General features: G+C 43.8%; 2 protein-coding genes across 7 annotated transcripts in view; one reads left to right on the top strand and one right to left on the bottom strand.

Moving 5' to 3' along the window:
• fndc5a (fibronectin type III domain containing 5a) overlaps positions 1-8,437 on the top strand; it is a 38,891-nt gene extending 30,454 nt beyond the window's left edge. For 2 of the 4 annotated variants that reach the window (XM_054741478.2, XM_015970447.3), the window contains exons 4-6: positions 2,007-2,096; positions 2,205-2,338; positions 4,200-8,437. In XM_054741478.2, the coding sequence (XP_054597453.1) occupies positions 2,007-2,096; positions 2,205-2,338; positions 4,200-4,256 (281 nt within the window). In that variant the 3' untranslated portion in view covers positions 4,257-8,437. Of the gene's footprint in view, positions 1-2,006; positions 2,097-2,204; positions 2,411-4,199 lie in introns of all 4 variants that reach the window. The other 2 variants (XR_001573807.3, XM_070546817.1) reach the window with 2 other exon arrangements.
• Positions 8,265-15,819, bottom strand: LOC107392565 (S100P-binding protein). 3 transcript variants are annotated; one of them, XM_054741476.2, is made up of 8 exons: positions 15,669-15,819; positions 14,943-15,006; positions 14,676-14,765; positions 11,859-12,751; positions 11,712-11,767; positions 11,476-11,576; positions 8,990-9,086; positions 8,265-8,920 (listed from the first exon to the last, which is right to left on the bottom strand). In XM_054741476.2, the coding sequence occupies exons 2-8, from the start codon at positions 14,959-14,961 to the stop codon at positions 8,812-8,814; spliced, it is 1,365 nt and encodes a 454-aa protein (XP_054597451.1). In that variant the 5' UTR covers positions 14,962-15,006; positions 15,669-15,819; the 3' UTR covers positions 8,265-8,811. The 3 variants fall into 3 exon arrangements, with proteins under 3 accessions (XP_054597451.1, XP_054597452.1, XP_015825931.1); XM_054741477.2 differs by having other exon boundaries at positions 14,694-14,765; positions 15,669-15,818; XM_015970445.3 differs by lacking the exon at positions 14,676-14,765 and having other exon boundaries at positions 15,669-15,815.
• Between the last annotated feature and the right edge of the window lie 5,021 nt (positions 15,820-20,840).

The following is a 20,840-nucleotide window of genomic DNA, read 5'->3' as shown; positions in this document are numbered from 1 at the left end:
ACGACAGTCAGAGACGCACTTTGGATGAAGTTCGACAAACTTAAGGAGGACAAATCCAGACTTTGAGCGGCGGCTGTCTTAAAAACGATTGTCAGTGAAACCCCGAGTGGAGAAAATGACAAAGTGCTGCGGTTCAGTAAAGTCTGCCGTTGCTCTTCGGCACGTTTGAAGCTGCAGAGAGAAAAATCATTAACGGGGTCCCTGCAGAGAGCAGCGGTTTGATAAGAAACACCACCCTGAATAGTTTATGAGTTGAGCTCAGCTGCAGCACAATCAACCAATCTGCTGCTGTGGCCCCCAGACTCTGGACCCACCCCCCTGAGCCTGAGATCAGTGGACTCAGTGGTCTCCTTTAAAAAGCAGCTAAAACTCACCTGTTCAGGCTTTTGTGTGACCTTCGTCACCACCCTTTCCTTATTCTGCTCTTATTCCGCCTTTCCCAGGAATTACTGATTTCCCTCTTTCCTGTTCACTTTTTCTCTTCATTTCCTTACTTTTTTTTACTATTTTTATTATTTTCTCATTTAAACATATTTTAATCATTTTTTAAATCTTTTTTATACTTTAATTTAGTTTGTTTTTGTGAAGCGTCTCATGATTTTTATCTTGAGAGGCGTTATATAAAAGATCGTTTTCTTTCTTTCAATTCAAGTTTATTTATATAGCGCCAAATCACGACAAGTCATCTCAAGGCACTTCACATAATAAACATTCCAATACAGGTCAGTTCATTAAGCCAATCAGAAATAATGTTTCCTATATAAGGAACCCAGCAAATTGCATCGAGTCACTGACTAGTGTCAGTGACTATACAGCAATCCTCATACTAAGCAAGCATTTAGCGACAGTGGAGAGGAAAACTCCCTTTTAACAGGAAGAAACCTCCAGATGATCCTGGCTCAGTATAAGCAGCCATCCTCCACGACTCATTGGGGATCAAGAAGACAGAGCAGACACACACACACACACACACACAACATATATACCAAGTAGTGTTTCTATGGTTACATTGTGATTTGTGTGTGTGTGTGTGTGTGTGTGTGTGTGTGTGTGTGTGTGTGTGTGTGTGTGTGTGTGTGTGTGTGTGTGTGTGTGTGTGTGTGTGTGTGTGTGTGTGTGTCTGCTCTGTCTTCTCGATCCCCAGTGAGTCGTGGAGGATGGCTGCTTATACTGAGCCAGGATTCTCTGGAGGTTTCTTCCTGTTAAAAGGGAGTTTTCCTCTCCACTGTCGCTGCATGCTTGCTTAGTATGAGGATTGCTGTATAGTCACTGACACTAGTCAGTGACTTGATGCAATTTGCTGGGTTCCTTATATATGAAAAATTATTTCTGATTGGCTTAATGAACTGACCTGTACTGGAATGTTTATTAGGTGAAGTGCCTTGAGATGACTCCTGTTGTGATTTGGCGCTATATAAATAAACTTGAATTGAATTGAATTGAATTGATTTCTTAGTAAATATTCTATTTGGTGAGAGATAAACTTTATTGTATTTATCCTAGTGGATCTATAATTAAACGGGTAAACTAGTAGTAGCACATTCAATGTCAAAGAGAGTAAAAAGTTATCAGGAGAGGGAGAATGTTTTAGTGGTTAGCAGCAGTGTGCTAGCTGATGGCCCCCTCCATGAGGCCACCACAGCTCAGCAGAACATCATTGTAGCTTCTTCTGGGGAGAAAAACACTAAGAGAAAAAATAAAGTTAACAGCTGAAATAGCAGGAAATAATACAGTTAAAGAGCAGATTGTAGAAGAAAGTAGTCACTCCTGATTTATGTATATATTAAATCAGACTCATTACTAATGTGACATAAAACATGATCTGTTTCTTTAATTTTAAGCTTAAAACTAAACAAAATTTTAAAATATGGAAAAAAGTCAATCTTGGCTCTTTTGGGGTGTCTACACAATAAACGGGAAATCTTTGTTTATTTTTCTGTTTCCTGCTTTAATTTGAATGGTCCTGCTTTAATAATCCACGTCTCGTTGCATCCTGGCTCCTGTAGACGAAGTGACGATGGAGGAAGTGGGCCAGTCCACCCAGCTGAGGGCGGGGGAGCTCATCATCATCGTAGTGGTACTCATTATGTGGGCGGGTGAGGACAAACTTGTTTAATAAACCCACCAAACAGGCTTCTGCATTTCTATTTTAAGTTCACAGGGAAAATAATAATGAGCCGAGCTCTAATGATCTCTCCTTCCAGGCGTGATCGCCCTCTTCTGTCGCCAGTATGACATCATCAAAGACAACGAGCCCAACAACAACAAGGACAAAGCCAAAAACTCGTCTGAGTGCAGCACTCCTGAGCACCCGACAGGGGGGCTGTTGCGCAGTAAGGTATAACCACCCCCACCACCCCTCCTTCCCCTCCTCTCCCTGGGTGCCTCCCCCCTCAGCGACGCTGGGCAGGTGAATGGTCCCGGCCACTTCTAGACTTTTACTCCACCGACACTTCACTGACTCTCATAGCGCCAGCTTCAGGCTAAACATGACGCCATCACGTGCATGACGGACTCAAGTCACAGCTTCTATTCCAACACGCAGCCTCACACCACGCTAAAACGCTAAAGTAGAATGCAAAAGTCTTCAGCCACCCTTTATTTCTGCTAAAAGACACGTGACACGTTAAACCAAGGTGTGTTCGCTCCTTTAATCAGTCAGTCTGCCTCTGTGGCAGGTGGAATGTAGTCACCATGGACGTAATTTTGGGGGGGGACAGGGGGGACATGTCCCCCCCACTTTTTCCAAAGTCAAGTTTTGACCCCTGCACTTTTTACCATCCAAAAACAATATTACGCTATATTAAACTGACACTGGTTGAGCTCTAGGACAGAGCGGAAAACAACCGTTTGTGTTGAAGCCTGTTTCCCATTAGAGCATACTGTAAAGACACCCCCCCCCCCCCGTGTCCCCCCCTCTTCTAAAGTGAAAATTACGTCCATGGTAGTCACAGTGCTGTTTGGTATCCGGGTGTGTACCACACTAACTACAGAAACTATAGAAAGCGTTGAGACTCGTCTCAGGAGATCAGAAAGACAGTTATTGGCCAGCGGGTTAAAATTAAAGGCTGGTCCTGAAGGGGCTGACCCCGGGTTTCCACGGGAGCCGTCAGCAGCACGTTACTGCAGCAGCACGTCTTGCTCGCGTAAACTGCTGCTTGGCCCTTCCCACGAGACGCGAAGCAGCAGGGGAGCAGCTGTCACCGACCGAGCACGAAGTCACACGAGTGACTTCGTCAGTAAACACAACAACAAGCAGGAGAAAATTACAACATGGTTTGTGTTTTATGTTCTGTCCATTTTATAATCGCCAATACGGACCTGAAAAACAAAGGAGACCGCTAGCTAGGTGATAACTTCTCACGGGGACGCACAGTTAGTAACTTTTTTTAAAAGTAAAGCAACCGGAAGGCAGTACGTTTCTTTATTCTGAACATCTCGGGAGCTTCTCTCCATTTCAGCGTCCGATTTCCTGTCTTTCCTTCCCCAAAAATGTCGAACTTGACCCGTTTCAGAGGCGTCGCGCGTAAAAAATAGAACCGGCGCGTAAAGGCCGCGACATGCTGCTCCTGAGATGCGGCCGACTCGCGCTGCTGACGGCTCCAGTGGAAAAGGTTCTGTTGACCACAGCGGTTCCTATCAGCAGCTATGATGTGCCGCTGACGGCTCCCGTGGAAAGCCGGGGTCAGGGCTTGATGTGTTATGTCTACCTGGTGTTAGATCGCACCATTCGTCACTGTTTTTAGCCACGGTGAATTTAAGGGAAATCGACCAAGAGCAACACCAAGGTTTGCAGCAAATCAAGGCCAAGAAGGGTTTGTTCTGAGTCAGCGGACTCCAAAGCACTTTACACTGTAGTCACCCATTCGCACGCTGGTGGTGAGGAGCTGCTTTGTACCCGCAGCCGTCGTGGGGCGTCCTGACAACGGCGAGGCTGCCGTGCGCAGGCGCCACCAGTCCCTCCGACTACCACCAGCAGGCAAGAAGGGCAATGTGTCTTGTCCAAGGAAAAAAAATACATTTTAGAGTGACAAGAACTGTGTCCTGGGAAATTAGGGGTGGTTTTAAACTTTTGCACAGCACTTGAGTCCTTGCACTCTGCTGCTGCAAACATCAACAGTCAGAGGCATGCTCACGCTCATTAATGTTCCTTGTAAAAGTTGGGTTCTGTCTTCTCATACCACTTTTTATTCAAACAGTTCCCCAAGAACAACAACAACAACAGGATGCCATCTGTCAACATCATCGAGGTGTGACTGCCAAGACGTCTTCTCTTCTCTCAAAAGACTGAAACAAGCTAGCCCGTTTTAGGCCCATCTGCTGCTGCAGCATGACGCTGGGACCTTGGGCCCCACGGCGGCGCCGTGTCCTTTAACACGGGTCCTGGTGCTGAGATGAACCTGCGGGACTCCGGGAGTCGAGGCCAGGATAAGCCGGGTCCGTGGAGAAACTGCAGGGCGAGTTTGGCGACTGTTCTGGGCTCTGCGACGAAACCACGGGGTAGCAGTTGTTAGAGCCGCTGAGGAGAGACCGCTTTTGAACCAACCCCAGGGATCAAGGCTGATCAGCAGATCCCAGAATCTCTATCTTCTCTGGATGGAACTAGAACGTTGTCATATTTCATCCTTTCCTCTAATTTCACTCAGAATCACATGTGTTGTGTGCTTTTTTAGTCAGCACTTAGGTTTTTTGCTCTTAAATCCTGGTATCTGGATATTTTTAAGGTACCTTTTTACAGATAGACTATTTGCTGTTCTGCTAAGCTCTTATTCCCCCTTCGGGAGTTCAGGTGGCCCTTTGGTAACTGAGGAGCTTCTTCTACGTGCTGGAAAGACACCAGAGCAGCTTTAGAGGCCGCAGCCAAGTACGCTGAATTTCTTTGAGACTATGTATGGAATCCCTCTCATCTTTTTCATGCATTTTATTACAGACGTCTCAAATGTAACACTCCACACGCAGAACGAGCCTTTAGAGTTTCCTGGTGTCGTTGGTTCTGAGGGTGATGGACTTCACCGTTTTCTTGTGAGGAGCAGAACTCCTACGATGGAGTCCATTCATCTAACTAATTAGCTAAACGGGGCTGAACTCTGCGGATGTTTGCAGAGAGACGTGCCTCTGCAGAGATGCTAAAGAGAGACCTTAAAGCAGCAATAACAGCCCTCAGCGGACGCAAAAGGAACTAAAGCAACCTCTCAGCATGTGACCGATGAGCAAACTGCACATCCGGTACGGTGGAAGAAGTCTTGGTTTTCAGAAAATCCAAAACAAAAAAAATCTTTTAGCGCTGTTATTTAAAAAAAAAACTTGGCAAGCATGAAGAAACACAAAAAACTTTTTTATGGGCCTAACCTGCAAGCCTGAGACTTCATTACGGCATTCCGAACAGATGTCGAGACAGAAGGGCTTCTATGGAGACTTTTCCACTTCTTCTGACCCAAACTCCATGTTTGAGAGGCTTCATGTGGTGGTGAGGAGTTTAATGATGCATCCGAGGGCTGAATCAAACTCAGTAGTACTGCCTTAAAAATAATTGTAATGGATTCTTTACATTTTTAAGGCCTTGTATCTCACATTTGTGGCATACATTATTTACCATTTACTCAGTATTTAAATGTGGTAAGAAATATTACACGGCGTTTGGAGGAGTTTGATGTGTAAATACATTTTAAATGTTGTTCTGCTTCCTTTTAGAGCTTTTTATGGAGTAAACCAACCAAAATGAGTCACTTGCTTTTTGCTCGTATGGAGGACTCATCCTGCCAGAATGGTCCATAAACAAATTAAAAATAAATAACACATGTTGATGACATTTTAAATAAACAATGAAATAACATTTTTAAATGTCGGGGGAGAGGTCCTACCTCAAGTGGAGGAGTTTAAGTATCTCGGGGTCTTGTTCACGAGTGAGGGTAGGAGGGATCGGGAGATCGACAGGCGGATTGGATCGGCGTCTGCAGTGATGCGGACGCTGAGCCGATCTGTCGTGGTGAAGTGGGAGCTGAGCCAGAAAGCCAGGCTCTCGATTTACCGGTCGATCTACATCCCAATCCTCACCTATGGTCATGAGCTTTGGGTAATGACCGAAAGAACGAGATCGCGGATACAAGCGGCCGAAATGAGTTTCCTCCGTAGGGTGGCCGGGCTCAGCCTTAGAGATAGGGTGAGGAGCTCGGACATTCGGGAGGGACTCGGAGTAGAACCGCTGCTCCTCCGGATCGAAAGGAGTCAGTTGAGGTGGTTTGGGCATCTGGTCAGGATGCCTCCTGGACGCCTCCCTGGGGAGGTGTTTCGGGCATGTCCTGCCGGCAGGAGGCCCCCGGGTCGACCCAGGACACGTTGGAGAGGTTACATCTCCAATCTGGTCCGGGAACGCCTTGGGGTCCTGCCGGAGGAGCTGGTGGAGGTGGCCGGGGAGAGGACGGTCTGGAGCTCCCTAGTTGGGATGTTGCCCCCACGACCCGGACCCGGATAAGCGGAGGAAGACGACGACGACGACATGTGGAAATAATTAATACCAAGTTTTATTTCTTTATTTCTCGATATATCCCTGGGTTTGACTGATTAGTGTTGTTAGCCTCAAGGGAACCTGCTGGCTTCATTATCACGCAAGCCGCTTTGGACAAAAGCGTCTGCTGAATACATACACATATATGTGTATTTACTTATTTTCTTCATATGTTCACATTTTTCCAAATTTGTTGTTTTTGTTTTTTTATTTCCAAAATGTTTCTATATTGGTCTGTTTTGCAGGATGAGCCCTCTGTAGCACTCGTCCTTTTTATCTGGAAAGCTTTTGCAAAACGCTTCTCTAATTATGTTTCCATGTCGTTGTGCCGTTTATGTTCAGTTAGAGGACTCTTCTCTTGTTTTGGAGTTCAGGAGGTGGTTTGGTGAACGCTGCCGCCGTAAACTAACAGCTCATTTACTGTAAACACATCAATGCATGAGTGCGTGCAAAAACAGGCCAAAGCCCCTCCAGCCTTGAGTCCATCTGAGTGTGTGTGTGTGTGTGTGTGGGGGGGGGGGGGGGCAGGAAACGGAGAGCAGTGACTAACTCAACAGCTGCTTTTACCACTCACACGTTAAACTTTTCACTTAATGAAAGTGGAAGACTAAAAAAGATGCCTGAGCTGCTCTAAAGAGCGCTGACTGATGTCAAGAGTAAAGCGGAGACTGGTCACTCATTCAGCTGCCGCCAGGATCAGCACCGAACACGACTCAAGGTTAAAGCCATCCTTCCCCAGGAACACTGCCCCCCTCCCCCATGAGGCACTCTAATCGATACACATCCATCCACGCCGTTAGTTAGTCACGAGTGTTTTCATGTATAAAATCAGTGTTTACATTACTCAGCTGTTTAAATGTGAACTTTCTTCTCCTCCATGAAGCGATGCTGCTGTAAACGACCAGATCAGGTCCCACACAGGCGTTTAGTATTTAAACTGGTCTTTTACAGATTTTAGTGCAATGTTTGATTTCTACGTGGAGCTGATTGGTCTGAGATTTTATGTTGGGTGATTTATCCACATATTTTAAAATAGGAGTGGAAAAATCCTCCGGAGTGCCATTTAGAGCTGAAACGTGAACAAAGGAGACTTGATTCACTGGATTTGTCTTTTTGTAGGTTGGTTAGAAATATTGGTTAAAATGCATCAAAACCTTGCAAGATAAAAAAAACTAAACTTGCACTTAAAGAGCAAGTCACCCCCAAATCAACTTTTTTTTTGCTGATAAACGGCACAATTAGACACTCGCTTATTTAGTTTATCAGCAAATAAAAAGTTGATTTGGGGGTGACTTGCTCTTTAAATAAGTGAATGCTGGTTCTTGGGTTAAACCAAATGTCATCATTTCTTCCTTCCCTGAGGCACTCATCCTTACTTCACTGACTTTTATCCAAATTTTTTTCATTTGAGGTACACGTTTTGCACTAAACAGATCATTAAACCCAAAGGTGTTTATAAAAACACACACAGGCAGCGCTGCTTAACGATTCGGATTAAAACAAGGACGTGCACTTCCTCTATCGCTCTACAAATGGTGACGACTTAAAAACATTCCACTTTAGCCATTTGAGATCAAACCCCTTTAACCGGAGGATCTGGTTTTAGTGGAACTAACACAATTTGTTCTTGTTTGAGCGTAAAAAATAATAAAAGTGCTTGGCTGTGACAAAAAAGCAAGCTGATAGAGAACGAATTTGCTCTCCCAGCCCACGTTTCGCCCGGGTTTAGAAAAACAAGGAATGAGCTCTTCAAGCATGGTTTCAACAAACAAGAATCAACTCCTTTATTAGTGCAATGGTTTAAGATCATGTGGTGCAGCAGTCATGAGGGCTAGCATGGTTCAACTATTATGCACAAGATTTACAAACGGTGTATGCTTACTTGTAAATGCTTAAATGAAATAAAGTTCAAATGTTTTCTATTGAAAAATGGTTTGGTGTGCTTTTAACTGTGGAACAAGGATGTTAAACAAATGCAGCGCATCTGCGTAAAAAGACAAAAAAAGCAGCACATCTGCGTAAAAAGACAAAAAAAGCAGCACATCTGCGTAAAAAGACAAAAAAAGCAGCACATCTGCGTAAAAAGACAAAAAAAGCAAACAACCTTTAGTACAAGAAAATGTTTTTCAAAATTTCAACTCTATAAAAAGTCCTGGTGTTTGAAACCAATAAACACCAACGTGAAGAATATAAAAACTCCTAAAACATGCATTTATTTAGTAAAACATCTACGAACAGCAGAAAAACAAACCACAAGGAAAGAATGCAACACAGCAAACCTAAAAGTGTTAGTCCAACAGAAAGCGCTAATAGGAATTGTTTTTCCCGAAGCGTTTATAGTGGGGGGAATTCTTCACCCGCCACTCGCCGAGAGTCACTGCAGACCTCTCGCTGCCGAAGCGCTTTTGGTAGTTCCTGGAAGACAGAAGAGTGTCTCAGATGCAGATTTGTCTCCTAGTTGGGAACCTAAAGTAGATAACACACCTGCATGTGAGATCAGAGGGGTGTTGCCACTGGGAGCCATTAGAGCCCGTCTGATCGGCCACGTGGGTCATCAGGGTCAGGAGCTCGCTCACGAATCCTGTGAAGGAAAATATGTTAGAAATGATGAGTGGTTCAGAAGGTAGAGGACTTTGAGTGATTAGGCTCTACCGTCCAAAGAAGGAGAGGGGAAGAGGAGAAGCATGTGCAGAAGCTGGAATGGACGAAGGAAAGTGTCCGGTGTGATGAAAGGGTTCCGGCATGAATGAAAGAAAACGCGTAGAAGACTAGTGATGTACAGGGTTGGGCATCGAGCAGCGACTGGAACCGGGACCAACGGTTAGTTTTTCCTGGAATCGTTCAAAGTTTTTTATTTCGATTCCTAGAATGCCGACCGGAAGACGAATCCGCGGCCGATCTCTGTGGAAAAATAAACATGATCTGCAAATTGTGATCAACGCTTTTCAGAGCTGATCACACCAGCTGTGTGTGTGCAGCACCGAGTCCCCCCTCCCCCCACCCGGCGCGCAGCGGCCAGATATAAACAAACGCGTCTGCCGAACTTTTACTCCGTAATGTAAACTTTAACTCCTGCAGCGTAGAGGATACGTGTTAAATACGTCAACACGGTGGATTTAATAGAAGCTTTAAAGAACAAACTCTGGACGGTGTGAGGCGAGTTTGTCTCACTGCAGAAATAAAAACACACACGGAGCGTCAGCAGTCAGACTCGTGTGTGTATGTGTGTGTGTGTGTGTGTGTGTGTGAGTGTCAGATGGCTGAACAATAACCTGAAGAATAAAGTCATCATGCTAGAGCAGCTTCTGTGTGGTGGACATCACCAGCTTCTGCCACAATAAATAATAATAATAATAATAATAAATTACACACAAAGCTGTGAACATTTTAATTTCCTTTCTGAACTATTTCTGTTGAGTTTTAATGTATAAAATCTGTTAGATTGTTACTGACAGCAGCTACATTTAAGTTTCACTTCCTGTTGTGACTGAATGCTGCTGCAGCATGGAGGCGTAGTTCTCAGTCATCCTGGACGTGATCATCCTGAGAGTTTCAGCTGGAAACAGCTGGACGTTTCTGGATGTGTTGGAGACATTTAGCCTCTCATCCCAGAGGCTTCTTCCACACTTTGGTTGTGGTCAGAAACAAACACGCTGGTTGTGCTGCAAGTCTTTTTCTTTTTTGTCTCCAAAACATGTTTTTGTCTAAATGAAGGTGATGTTGTTGTTCATAGAGTTAAAATTCATGTTGAAGTTCAGATTATTTCATCAAGTAGGACCTCTGGTTAGCTGGCTCGTGTTAAACATGTCGTGTCTTCAAAGAACCGGAATCGAAACGAGGAATCGGAATTGTTTAAAATCAAACGACGCCCAACCCTGTCGGTGTATGGTTTCATAAGCCAGGACTCAAGATGTTGAGGCTCCCTTTAGGAGCGATGAGGATGGAGAGGATCGGGAATGAGGACATCAGAGGACAGACTGGGTTGTTTGAACGTGTCCAGAGGAGAGACAATGATTACACAAGTAGAAGGATGCTGAGGTTGGAGCCACCAGGCAGCAGGCTGAGAAGAAGACCTAAAAGAAGATTTCTGGATGTGGGGAAAGAGGGCATGAAGTTAGCTGGTGTGAGGGAGAGGACGCAGAAGACCGGACTAGATGGAGACAGGTGGCTGGAAGTGGAAACACCTGATGGGACAAACCCAAAGAGAAAGATGATAAAGACCACGACCATTTCCAAAGTCAGGGGATGTTTTTGCAGCTTTACACTTACATGAACTCATTAAACATTTTTCAGATGGTGATTTCAGATCTCCATGTTTACAAGATGCACAAAGAAACAGCTCCACTGAAATCTAGACAGAGGCTAAAGAACAGATCCAGTTCCTGTGCTGTCTGAAATCCTTCCCACTGCACAACTGGAGCCAAAACCAATCATCAATAATTAGTTTCAATTAGGATGGCCAGCAAAACACTCACCATGCGTATAAGTTATAACCCTTAAACAGGGTTTTCTAGATGGATGGTAAATGGCCCGTATTTGATACAGCGCCTTCTAGAGTCCTGGAACCCCCCAAGGCACTTTACCACACAATCAGTCATTCACCCATTCACACACACAATCACACGCTGGTGGGGATGAGCTATGATGTAGCCATAGCAGCCCTGGGCAGCACACTGATGGAGGCGAGGCTGCCAAACACTGGCACCACCGGTCCCTCCGACCACCACCAGCAGGCAAGGCGGGTTAAGTGTCTTGCCCAAGGACACAACGACAGCGACAGACTGAGCGGGGCTAGAACCTACAACCTTCCAATTACAGGGATAAGCACTCAACTCCTGTGCCACCGTCACCCCTATACGTATATGTGCATATATTTAACCCAAACTGGACTTTTTAAGCACTAGTAACACTAAAGCCATCACAGCTTTTCTGAGTGTACAAGCGTCCTCTGTTGGACCCCACTGTCATACCTTGAGATGTTGCCTGGTTCTCGGTCATGTGGCTGGTGACAGAAAACACGTACTGTCTCTTCAGACGTTCCCACTCCAGCTCGTCTTCGTAGATTTTGGGCCTGAAAAACAGCAAAACACACCTTTCATCTTCAAACCACAAATAAAACCACAAAACACACTAGTCAACACACAAAAGTTAATGCCCGTTATGGTCACATGGCTCCCTCTAGTGTCAGCAGTGATCATTACATCACCTTGGAATGCTCGTGCATTTGACATCCTGGTGTGGCACCACCACTTGAGATCTCACCTTGAAGACAAGAACATAGATCTTCTGTGTTAACAGCACACGACTCAACCAGGTGAATTTCTGATGCAGCAAAACAGGTGAGCCAACTTACCTGCACCTGTAAAGGCAGGGTGACATCATAAGAGGATTCCACAGCAGAGTTTTCAGGATTTGGGGCCTGAACGTCCAGCAAGGGCTCCTTATGAACTTCTGGCAGCAGACTCCCCTGCTCATCCATGGAACATGGCTGGCACACTGAAGACTCAAACATTGGTAGTCCAATAATCAGATCCTCCACTTCCCCTTCCAGAAAACTAACAGCTGGTGCCCGAATCTCCAGTACGTCCTCGTTTGGGATGGAAGAATTTTCCGGACTCCGTGGCTCTGGGGAGCATTCCCCCTCTTTGCCATTTGGGGAACAATCTGAGTTGTACCCTCTGTCCTCTTCCACTGCTCTCTGGCCAGTTTTTGCTCCTGTGCAGGTTTCTTCTTGCCCGTCTTTTTTCAATGGATTGAGGCACAAGATGTCATCAACTTCAGCGTCAAAGGTACGCGAGATATTTATGAGGTGCTCTTCGCTCCCAGGGCTGAGCTGCACAGCCTTCACCTCATCCGATGGATCTTTGTAGATCTCCGAGTCTGGCTGAGAGCTTGAAACTTGTTTATTCTTCAGTGGAGAGCGTGAGAAGGTAACAGGGGATGCTGAATTGCTTCTGGCAAGAGGGCTGCTGTGATCTATGAAGCAACCAAGGTCTGGGGACAGAGCACTCCCAGTGCACGGCTTCTTAAACGAGCTGCTTCTGGGAGTGGAATCATCGTATTTTCTTTTCCTCTCACAGTCATTCACCAACTTCACTTGAAAATTTACAAACTGGCTAGGAGGGGGAAGATCGTCCTTTTGATCACACGTGACCTTCCGGGAATAGGCGGACTGAGGCTTCTGGTGGCCTGGTTCTGGTGGAGAAAGCCTACTGAATACAGTCTTCCAGCGGGACATGTTTGTTTCTGCAGAGAAAAGAGAGTTCTCTCTAAATCATGCATTTTGTAAATTAAGTGCTTGGCTAAAGAATATAATAGCAAAAATTACAAAATAATTCAAGCTCCAACTGCCTTTCCACTTTCCTGTACTCAGGGCATCTGCAGGTTTAAGGGAGCCAAATTTAAGACTTTTTAAGGCCACTTTGACCAAATTTAAGCTATTTTTAAAATTTAATTTAAGCTATAATTTCCAGCTATTGCCTGGAACCGGTGCTAACCACATCGCGAACGTGGGATTAGCCATCCAGTTACCATTAAACTTCCCCATGGCGCAAGCTCCCACTAGCTTAACCAGCTAATGTGCTCATCTTAAAATAGCCCCCTTTCACAACCAGCTGAATGTGTACGGTTCCACTTACGCCAACATCGTACACAAAAAATCATGAACACCAACTAGAAATTCACAAAATGTTTATAGAAATAAAAGAATCTTGTTTAGTGGGACTTTGGTAATTTAAGACCTTTGGAAATTGTATTTAAGGATTATTTGTCATTTTTTAAGGATTTTTAAGGCCTTAAATATTGAAAAGCAAATTTAAGACTTTTTAAGGGCCCGCAGATAGGCAGACTTGAATTTAAAACAAAAGACCCTTTTACTACCTACGTCATCAAAAGTTGCGCCTGGCAACAAGAGTGAAGGCTTCCTCATTCACACTCGATACTAAAACAGCGTTTTAAACCCTTTGTTTTGAAGTTCTGAGCACATAAAAATGTCGGGTTGTTGCGTGTATGGATGCCAGAATCGCTCCTCTTCAAGCAGTGGACTGAAACTTTACAGAATTCCGAAGGGAGCACATCCATTTCAACAAAATCGGAGGCGTCTGTGGCTGCAGGCCATCAAACGGGTAACTGCAGCCTTTTCTGTTTTTCCCATCCAAACACAAAGCTCAACTTTGAATACAATTGCTGCTGCATGGCTGCAGCATGACCCAAGTCTGGAACATCAAAATGACAGAATTAAACAAATTTATACGCTTTATTTCATGCTTCAAATTAACATTTCATTCTAATTCATCTGTATTTTCCCACTGCATATTAGTATAAACTGTATTTCTCTACAATTAACACAATTGTACTCTGAGCACGCTAAAAAAAGAAACCTATGCTATACTCACCCTGCCATGCAGGTACGTAGTTCTCTGGTTTGTTTACTATGACCCAAGCCTCATACATAGCAGTCTTGTGTACTTGTCTTTGGCTAGGAAGGACTTCTGCCTTCAAGACGCAAAACTGTCGTGATATTTTACTTTCTGTACGTGGCCACAGACAACATAGTTGTATGCATCTAACGATGTGTATGCCCGTAGCTTCTCACGTGTGTACTTACCGGGCCTCTCCACTAAAAACGTATATATATCGGGCCACTGGATATCTGGCCACGCACCTACATCTTCCACCCATTCCGTAATGCCACAGGGATCCGGGAGTCTGTTGCCATTCGTTAAAGTGAGTTTAATAATATAACATTCAAGATTTGCCGGTGATAACCCTGCAGCATAGCTTTATAAAGCCTGAAACAACGCCATTCTCTGTTGCCAAGCTGCGCGCGCATTCTCGCTGACGTCATATTGTTTACAAACAGTAAAAGGGTCTATAGGTCAGAAAAATCTGAATACACAAACACTGTATTTAGACCACAAGTTACAAGCTTTAATCCACATAAAAATCCTTTCCCCGAGGTAAACAAACACCACTTTCTCCGTGAGCAGTAAACTACGAATGGTTTGTGTAGAGACAGAGCACAAAATCCAACCACTGGGTACAATTATCTAGCAGTTTTTGAGGTGTGTTTACACCATTTTTCCCCCAGAGACCAGTGAAGTTTTTAATGCCCCCTTTTTTTTTACATCATGCATGAAGGTGAAAACAAAACACCCAGGTGGAAATATACCCCAGAAAGCTGTACTACCCAGTCTTCTGGGTGGCAGGGGGATGCAAAATTTCTGATTGTTTGAGGATGCACAGCATTCCCAACGATGATCTATTACAAATGCAAATTGAAAAGAAAGAGGCAGCTGAATTACTCATTTGTTCCCTAGACCCATTTTGAAGTTGTTGAATAACAATAAGGCTTATAAGGAGAAGCATCAGAGGTTAAATTGACCTGAATATTTACGCTCTGATGCTAAACGCTTCAGGATCACAGCTTTGTACTCACTCTGAACTTTGTGAGACATGTTCACCTTCTTTCCTGTAAACAAGCCCTCAAATCCGTCAAACACCTGAAAAAGGAAAGAAAGCGTTCTCAAAGAGCAACAATTTCCTCATTAAATTATATCTATTCAACTAGACTACGATAAATCACGGAAATATGCAACAATGAAAAAATAACCTTTTCCCGTTTTATCAGATGTAAAAGTATATCTGAACAGAAAAAAAATCATTACTTGTTTCAGTAACATTTTAAATCACCTAAAATAAAAACAAATGCACCTGGTAAATCATTTAAAACGTGTACCAGATGTAAAGGAGATGAGAAACAAAAAGTCAAGTGTATCTGAACATTCTGGTTACGTTTAAATTATATGATTTTGATTAAAAGAACGAAAATTTGAAACTAAACAACAACTTTTGGATTAGCTTAAAACGACATTAGCTAAATGGTTAACATTCAGCACGTTCGGTGAGTTAAACGTACGGCTTTATTTAAATAAGTCGCACATTGAAACCACAAGGCATTTTATTTATTTTTCGATTTTACATTTTTACTTAGATAGCAGTGATTGTAATCCATTTTTGGCCCTGAAATAGAAAAGGCGGGGTTTTCAACAAACACCATCGGCTTTAGCAGCTAACAACTTAATGAAAGACGTGGTTCGGGCTAAGTTGGGTGACCTTTTTAAAAATTAAAATATAACAACACTTTTCTTAAAATAACACTTACCTCCTTTTGAAATGTGACGATGCATCGAGCAAACGCGGGTCTTTGATTGCCTGGCGCGCGACAAGCGGAAGTTATTAACGCTGCAGCGCAGATCGGTTCCCAGCCTTAAGGGGGCGCTGTAATTCAACGCTGGCACAGTTCTAGAAGACGCTGTTGGAGCACAAATTTAAAAAATGCGGGCAAACCAGTGTTTGCCAGCATTTCTTCCTTTTTTGTGGTGTTTAATCCTTATCCTTCAAATAAATGTTTTAAAGATCGGGTATGTTCTTTTAGGAAGTTATTTTTCGATTTGAAAACATTTCATTTTGATTTAGTCTAAAACTATGCTGGTTAGTCTGAAGCATGATGTCTGTGCAGTGGCGGAGCTTGATATGTGCAACATGTGCGGCCGAACCATAGGGCCGAACAGGGCGGCAGTCTGCAGGGGGCGGCATTTAATTTCCTTTTTTCTTCTTTTTTTTTTTCTAAAAAATAATTTTTTTAGCATCAACCAATACATAAACAAAACATAGAAGTCGCATGTTCTTAATAATAATAGGATGATAATAATAATATTTCTGTAATAAAAGCACAACAAAGCGTAACCCATATCAACTACTCCCTGTCACATGACCCACGTCAGCTGATGTGAGGTCCCTCTCCTGATTGGCTCCTTCCACGTCGCGGCAAACATGAAAGCTGCTCCTGCCGTGGCTGTAAGCTTGTTGCTTGTAGAACGGCGTTGGAAAACAAAGCGTTTTTCTCCCCTCAATTCATTTATACTCTCATTTTACCTCAGCGGTAAGTGTTCTTAACATCTACCAATAACACCCTTTTACTTGTCAGTGACCAGTCGATCGTTTTCGCTATAAAAATGACCTTGTTCGGCGGAGTTCCCACCGCGAGCAGAACTCCGGTTCAAAAACGCTGTTTTTGAAACACTTTTATTTACTTAAGCACTTTAGTGGGCTTAACTTGAAACCAAGAGCAATCAAATGATTATTGTTATGTGTTGCCTTGAATTCGGCTATGCTGTCTGTCAGACAGTTGTTTTCCTTTATTGTTGTTTTTGTATTTGTTTGTAGCAAATGCTACTGGAATGCATAGATTGAGCTACGTAGCCAAGATGATTAATAATTGACCTGTTGTACATTCGTGATATGTTTACCGGTAAACTGAATAGAACTTGATGTGTTAATGAACGTTTCTCTGGCCTACAGGTCAGGTTTTTTTCCCCATGTTGAACTGATCTTCATATTGAAGTGGCGAGCTGGTAGGACCATTCTTTCTTTTTGGAATCGGGAAATGAGCTATTATTTACCCCATGAAAAACGGAGCGGCAGCGGGCCGCTGGAAGTGCCCTGCTAGTATGATCCCGTTTAAACTTTAAACTGCCATAAAATAAAAACTATAATAGCTAGAGCGGTCTTTTTTTAGCTGAAAGTTGAGACTCTTGCCTTTCAGCACATCTGTACTGTACAAGTCGATTGTAATTCCCCTGAAGCACGTTCGGACACAAGTGGTTTCCTCCAACTGGTGAATTTAATGAACTTTCATACACCTTTATCCACCGTGAAAACTCGTTGGCTGCGTGCTGCCGAAAGGAATTAACTAATTTTCTTCTTTTCCGCTTCTTCCGGCTCATCTACCGACCAAAGTCCATGCTTATTTGCCGTTAATCCCGAAGTGAAACTCGTAACAGTTTCCTCCAGCTGCTCCTTCAACTGACAACTGACACTTCTCACAAGCAAGTCTCAGTACAGCTTGCAACTGATTACCGTTGGCTCACCACCACATGTCTCAGTGGATACTGGACTACCTCACAGAACGACCACAGTATGTGAGGTCACAGGGCTGTGTCTCTGACACGCTGGTCTGCAGTACGGGGGCCCCACAGGGAACTGTGCTGGCACCGTTCCTCTTCACCCTCTACACTGCTGACTTCTCCATCAGCTCCCCACGCTGCCACCTACAGAAGTTCTCTGACGACTCTGCCATAGTTGGCCTCATCACTGGTGAGGATGACTCAGAGTACAGACGGGGGACTCTGGACTTTGTGGACTGGTGTCAGCAGAACCACCTGCTGATCAACGCCGGGAAAACCAAGGAGTTGGTGGTGGATTTCAGGAGACGCAGACCCACCACAGTGACACCGGTGAACATCCAGGGAGTGGGCATTGAGATAGTGGACTCTTATAGGTACCTGGGTGTTCACCTGAATAATAAACTGGACTGGAGCCATAACACGGATGCTCTTTATAGGAAGGGTCAGAGCAGACTCTACCTGCTGAGGCGGCTGAGGTCATTTGGGGTACAGGGAGCGCTTTTAAAGAGCTTCTATGACTCTGTGGTAGCATCTGTCATTTTTTACAGCGTGGTATGTTGGAGCAGCAGTTTATTGGCAGCTGAGAGGAAGAGGTTGGATAAACTCATCAGGAAGGCCAGCTCTGTTCTAGGATGCACCCTAGACCCAGTGCAGGTGGTGGGAGACAGAAGGTCTCTGGCCAAAATAACATCTCTGATGGACAGAGTCTCCCACCCCATGCATGTAAATGTTGCTCAACTGCAGAGCTCCTTTAGTGACAGACTGCTGCATCCTAGATGCATGAAGGAGCGTTTCCGAAGGTCCTTCCTCCCTGCAGCTGTTAGACTGTACAATCAGAACTGCTCCCAAAAAAACAGTTGTCGGCATCAGTGCTGTAATAACTTCTACAATTATAACTTACACATTACTTTTTCTCAGCTTATACATGCAATAATTTATTGAAGGCTACATGTCTACTTTTTAATGAACGGGTAAAAAATAAACAATCTGCACTCTTTTAATCATCTTAAACTTTTAAAACTATTTTAACATCTTCAGTATCCTGCTATGCTTACACATTATGTGTGCGCTTATATAAACAACTGTATTGTACTCTGCTCTGGTAACTATTGTCCATGATGTAAATATGTAATAACTGTGCTTCTGTTCTGTGTCCTGCATTGTTTGTATATGTGTGATGTTGCTGCTGACACAACCAAATTTCCCCTTGTGGGACTATTAAAGGATTATTCTATTCTATTCTATTCTATCTATTCATCCGGTAGCTGATAGCACCCTCTAGAGGTGACATGTTAGACTACACATAATAAACAGCGAACTATATGGATTACATTGTGAGACTATATGCTGCAGTTACACTCCCACCGAATGTCACAATCATTTTGTGAGATTTCCTTGAAATAAACTAACAAGTGTAAACATAAATTCGAAAAGGAATCACTCAGCTTCAACCAAAACAATAACCTTGTGAATAGGTCGGTCAAGTGAAACTGTCTTAGTCGTAGATGTACCCTGTTTGTTGACTGTACTTTCTCGAACTAAGAGTCTGACCTTTCTAACCTTATTGTCTGCCCCAGGAAAGACATCTGTGACTCTAGCCATCTTCCATGTATTACGTGGCGCAAAATCTTCTTGGAGTAGAACAATATCTCCGACCTTCAAGTCTCTTTTAGATACATGCCACTTTTGTCTTGCTTGTAAGTTGAGTAAGTACTCCTTCCTCCAACGGATCCAAAAGTCATTGACCAAGTACTGCACTCTTTTCCATCTCTTTCGAAGATAAATATCTTTTTTCAGGAACTGTCCAGGAGGAGGCTGAATGATGGTTGACTTCATAGTTAGAATATGATTAGGCGTTAATGGCTCCGGTCCAGCAGGATCATTCAGACTCTCAGCAGACAGCGGCCTGCTGTTAATGATCGCCATAACTTCATACAAAAGGGTTCTTAATGACGTTGAATCCAGTCTTCTTGCTGAACGATCAAGAATAGCAGAAAGAACACTCCTTATTGTCCTTATCTGCCTTTCCCATACTCCTCCCATATGACTCGCCGAAGGGGGATTCATGAGAAAGTCACAACCGAAAGCTTTGAACTTTTCCTGATCCATGTCCTTCATCAGGTTTGCAAATTCTCTTTGAGCGCCAACAAAATTGATTCCTCTATCACATCTCAGTTGGCGAACATTCCCTCTGATAGCAATAAACGCCCTCAAAGCATTTATGAATGAATCTGTGCTCAGATCATCTACCACTTCTATGTGGATAGCTCGGGAACAAAGACAAGTTAGTATTAGACCATATCTCTTCAGCTCTTTACGTCCATCTTTAACGTAAAGTGGTCCGAAACAGTCCATCCCAACACACGTAAAGGGTGGAGTTGGTTCAATTCTGTCTGAAGGTAAGTCTCCCATTTTCTGTGTTTCAGTACCTCTCCTGTATTTCCTGCATTTGAGGCATTTGTAGACTTGCGAAGAAACCAAACTGCTGCAGCCAAGGATCCACCATCCATTAGCTCGTAGTTCGTTCATTGTCATTCCACGTCCTTGATGTTCAACCTTTGCATGAAAATGTCTGACAAGCAAAGTAGAAATATGACTCTCTTTCGGTAGAATCGCGGGATGCTTCACATGAGGGTGAAGTGATGCATGAGTCAAACGTCCTCCGACTCGAAGTATCCCTTCCTCATCCAGAAACGGACACAATCGACACAGCCTGCCATCCTTTGACTCAGGAACTGTTTTCTTTGTTCTCAGAGCATTTATCTCCTCTGAGAAAGCTTCGGCTTGGACAAGCTTGATGATTACAAGTTCAGACTCCTTCCTTTCTTCTAAACTTGTATCTCTTTCTATGGTTGTTATTATACCTTTGTATGTTTTGATTTTATGTCTCAGCCTTGCTACAGCTCTGACCAATCTGGACCAATCTGAGAACTTCTGGAGACGTGCCAACATTGTTCTCTCCTTTCTCACTTCGGTGGCACATGCGATAGTTTTACGAAGCTCAAGTGCTTCATCCTTGATCTTCCCCACATTGATATTTCTTTCCGGTAGTTTCTCTGTCCAGAGAAACACTGGACCCGTAAACCAGTTGGACGACTTCAACTGTTTTGCAGTTAAACCCCGGGAAGCGTGATCCGCAGGATTATCTTCTGATGCAACGTAAGCCCATTGTTCTGGAGTCGTACTAGATTTAATTCTTTGTACACGATTAGCCACGAATACTTGGAATCGTTTGGCATCATTATTTAAGTAGCCAAGAACTACTGTGGAATCTGTCCAAAAGAACTCCTTTAAATCCTTTATTTCTAGTTCGTTTCTTAACAGGTCACTGACTCTAACTGCCACGACTGATGCTAAAAGCTCAAGTC

This window comes from Nothobranchius furzeri, chromosome 18 (genome assembly GCF_043380555.1).
Source record: "Nothobranchius furzeri strain GRZ-AD chromosome 18, NfurGRZ-RIMD1, whole genome shotgun sequence".
Lineage (NCBI taxonomy): Eukaryota > Metazoa > Chordata > Actinopteri > Cyprinodontiformes > Nothobranchiidae > Nothobranchius > Nothobranchius furzeri.
This window is presented reverse-complemented; position numbering and strand designations above follow the sequence as displayed.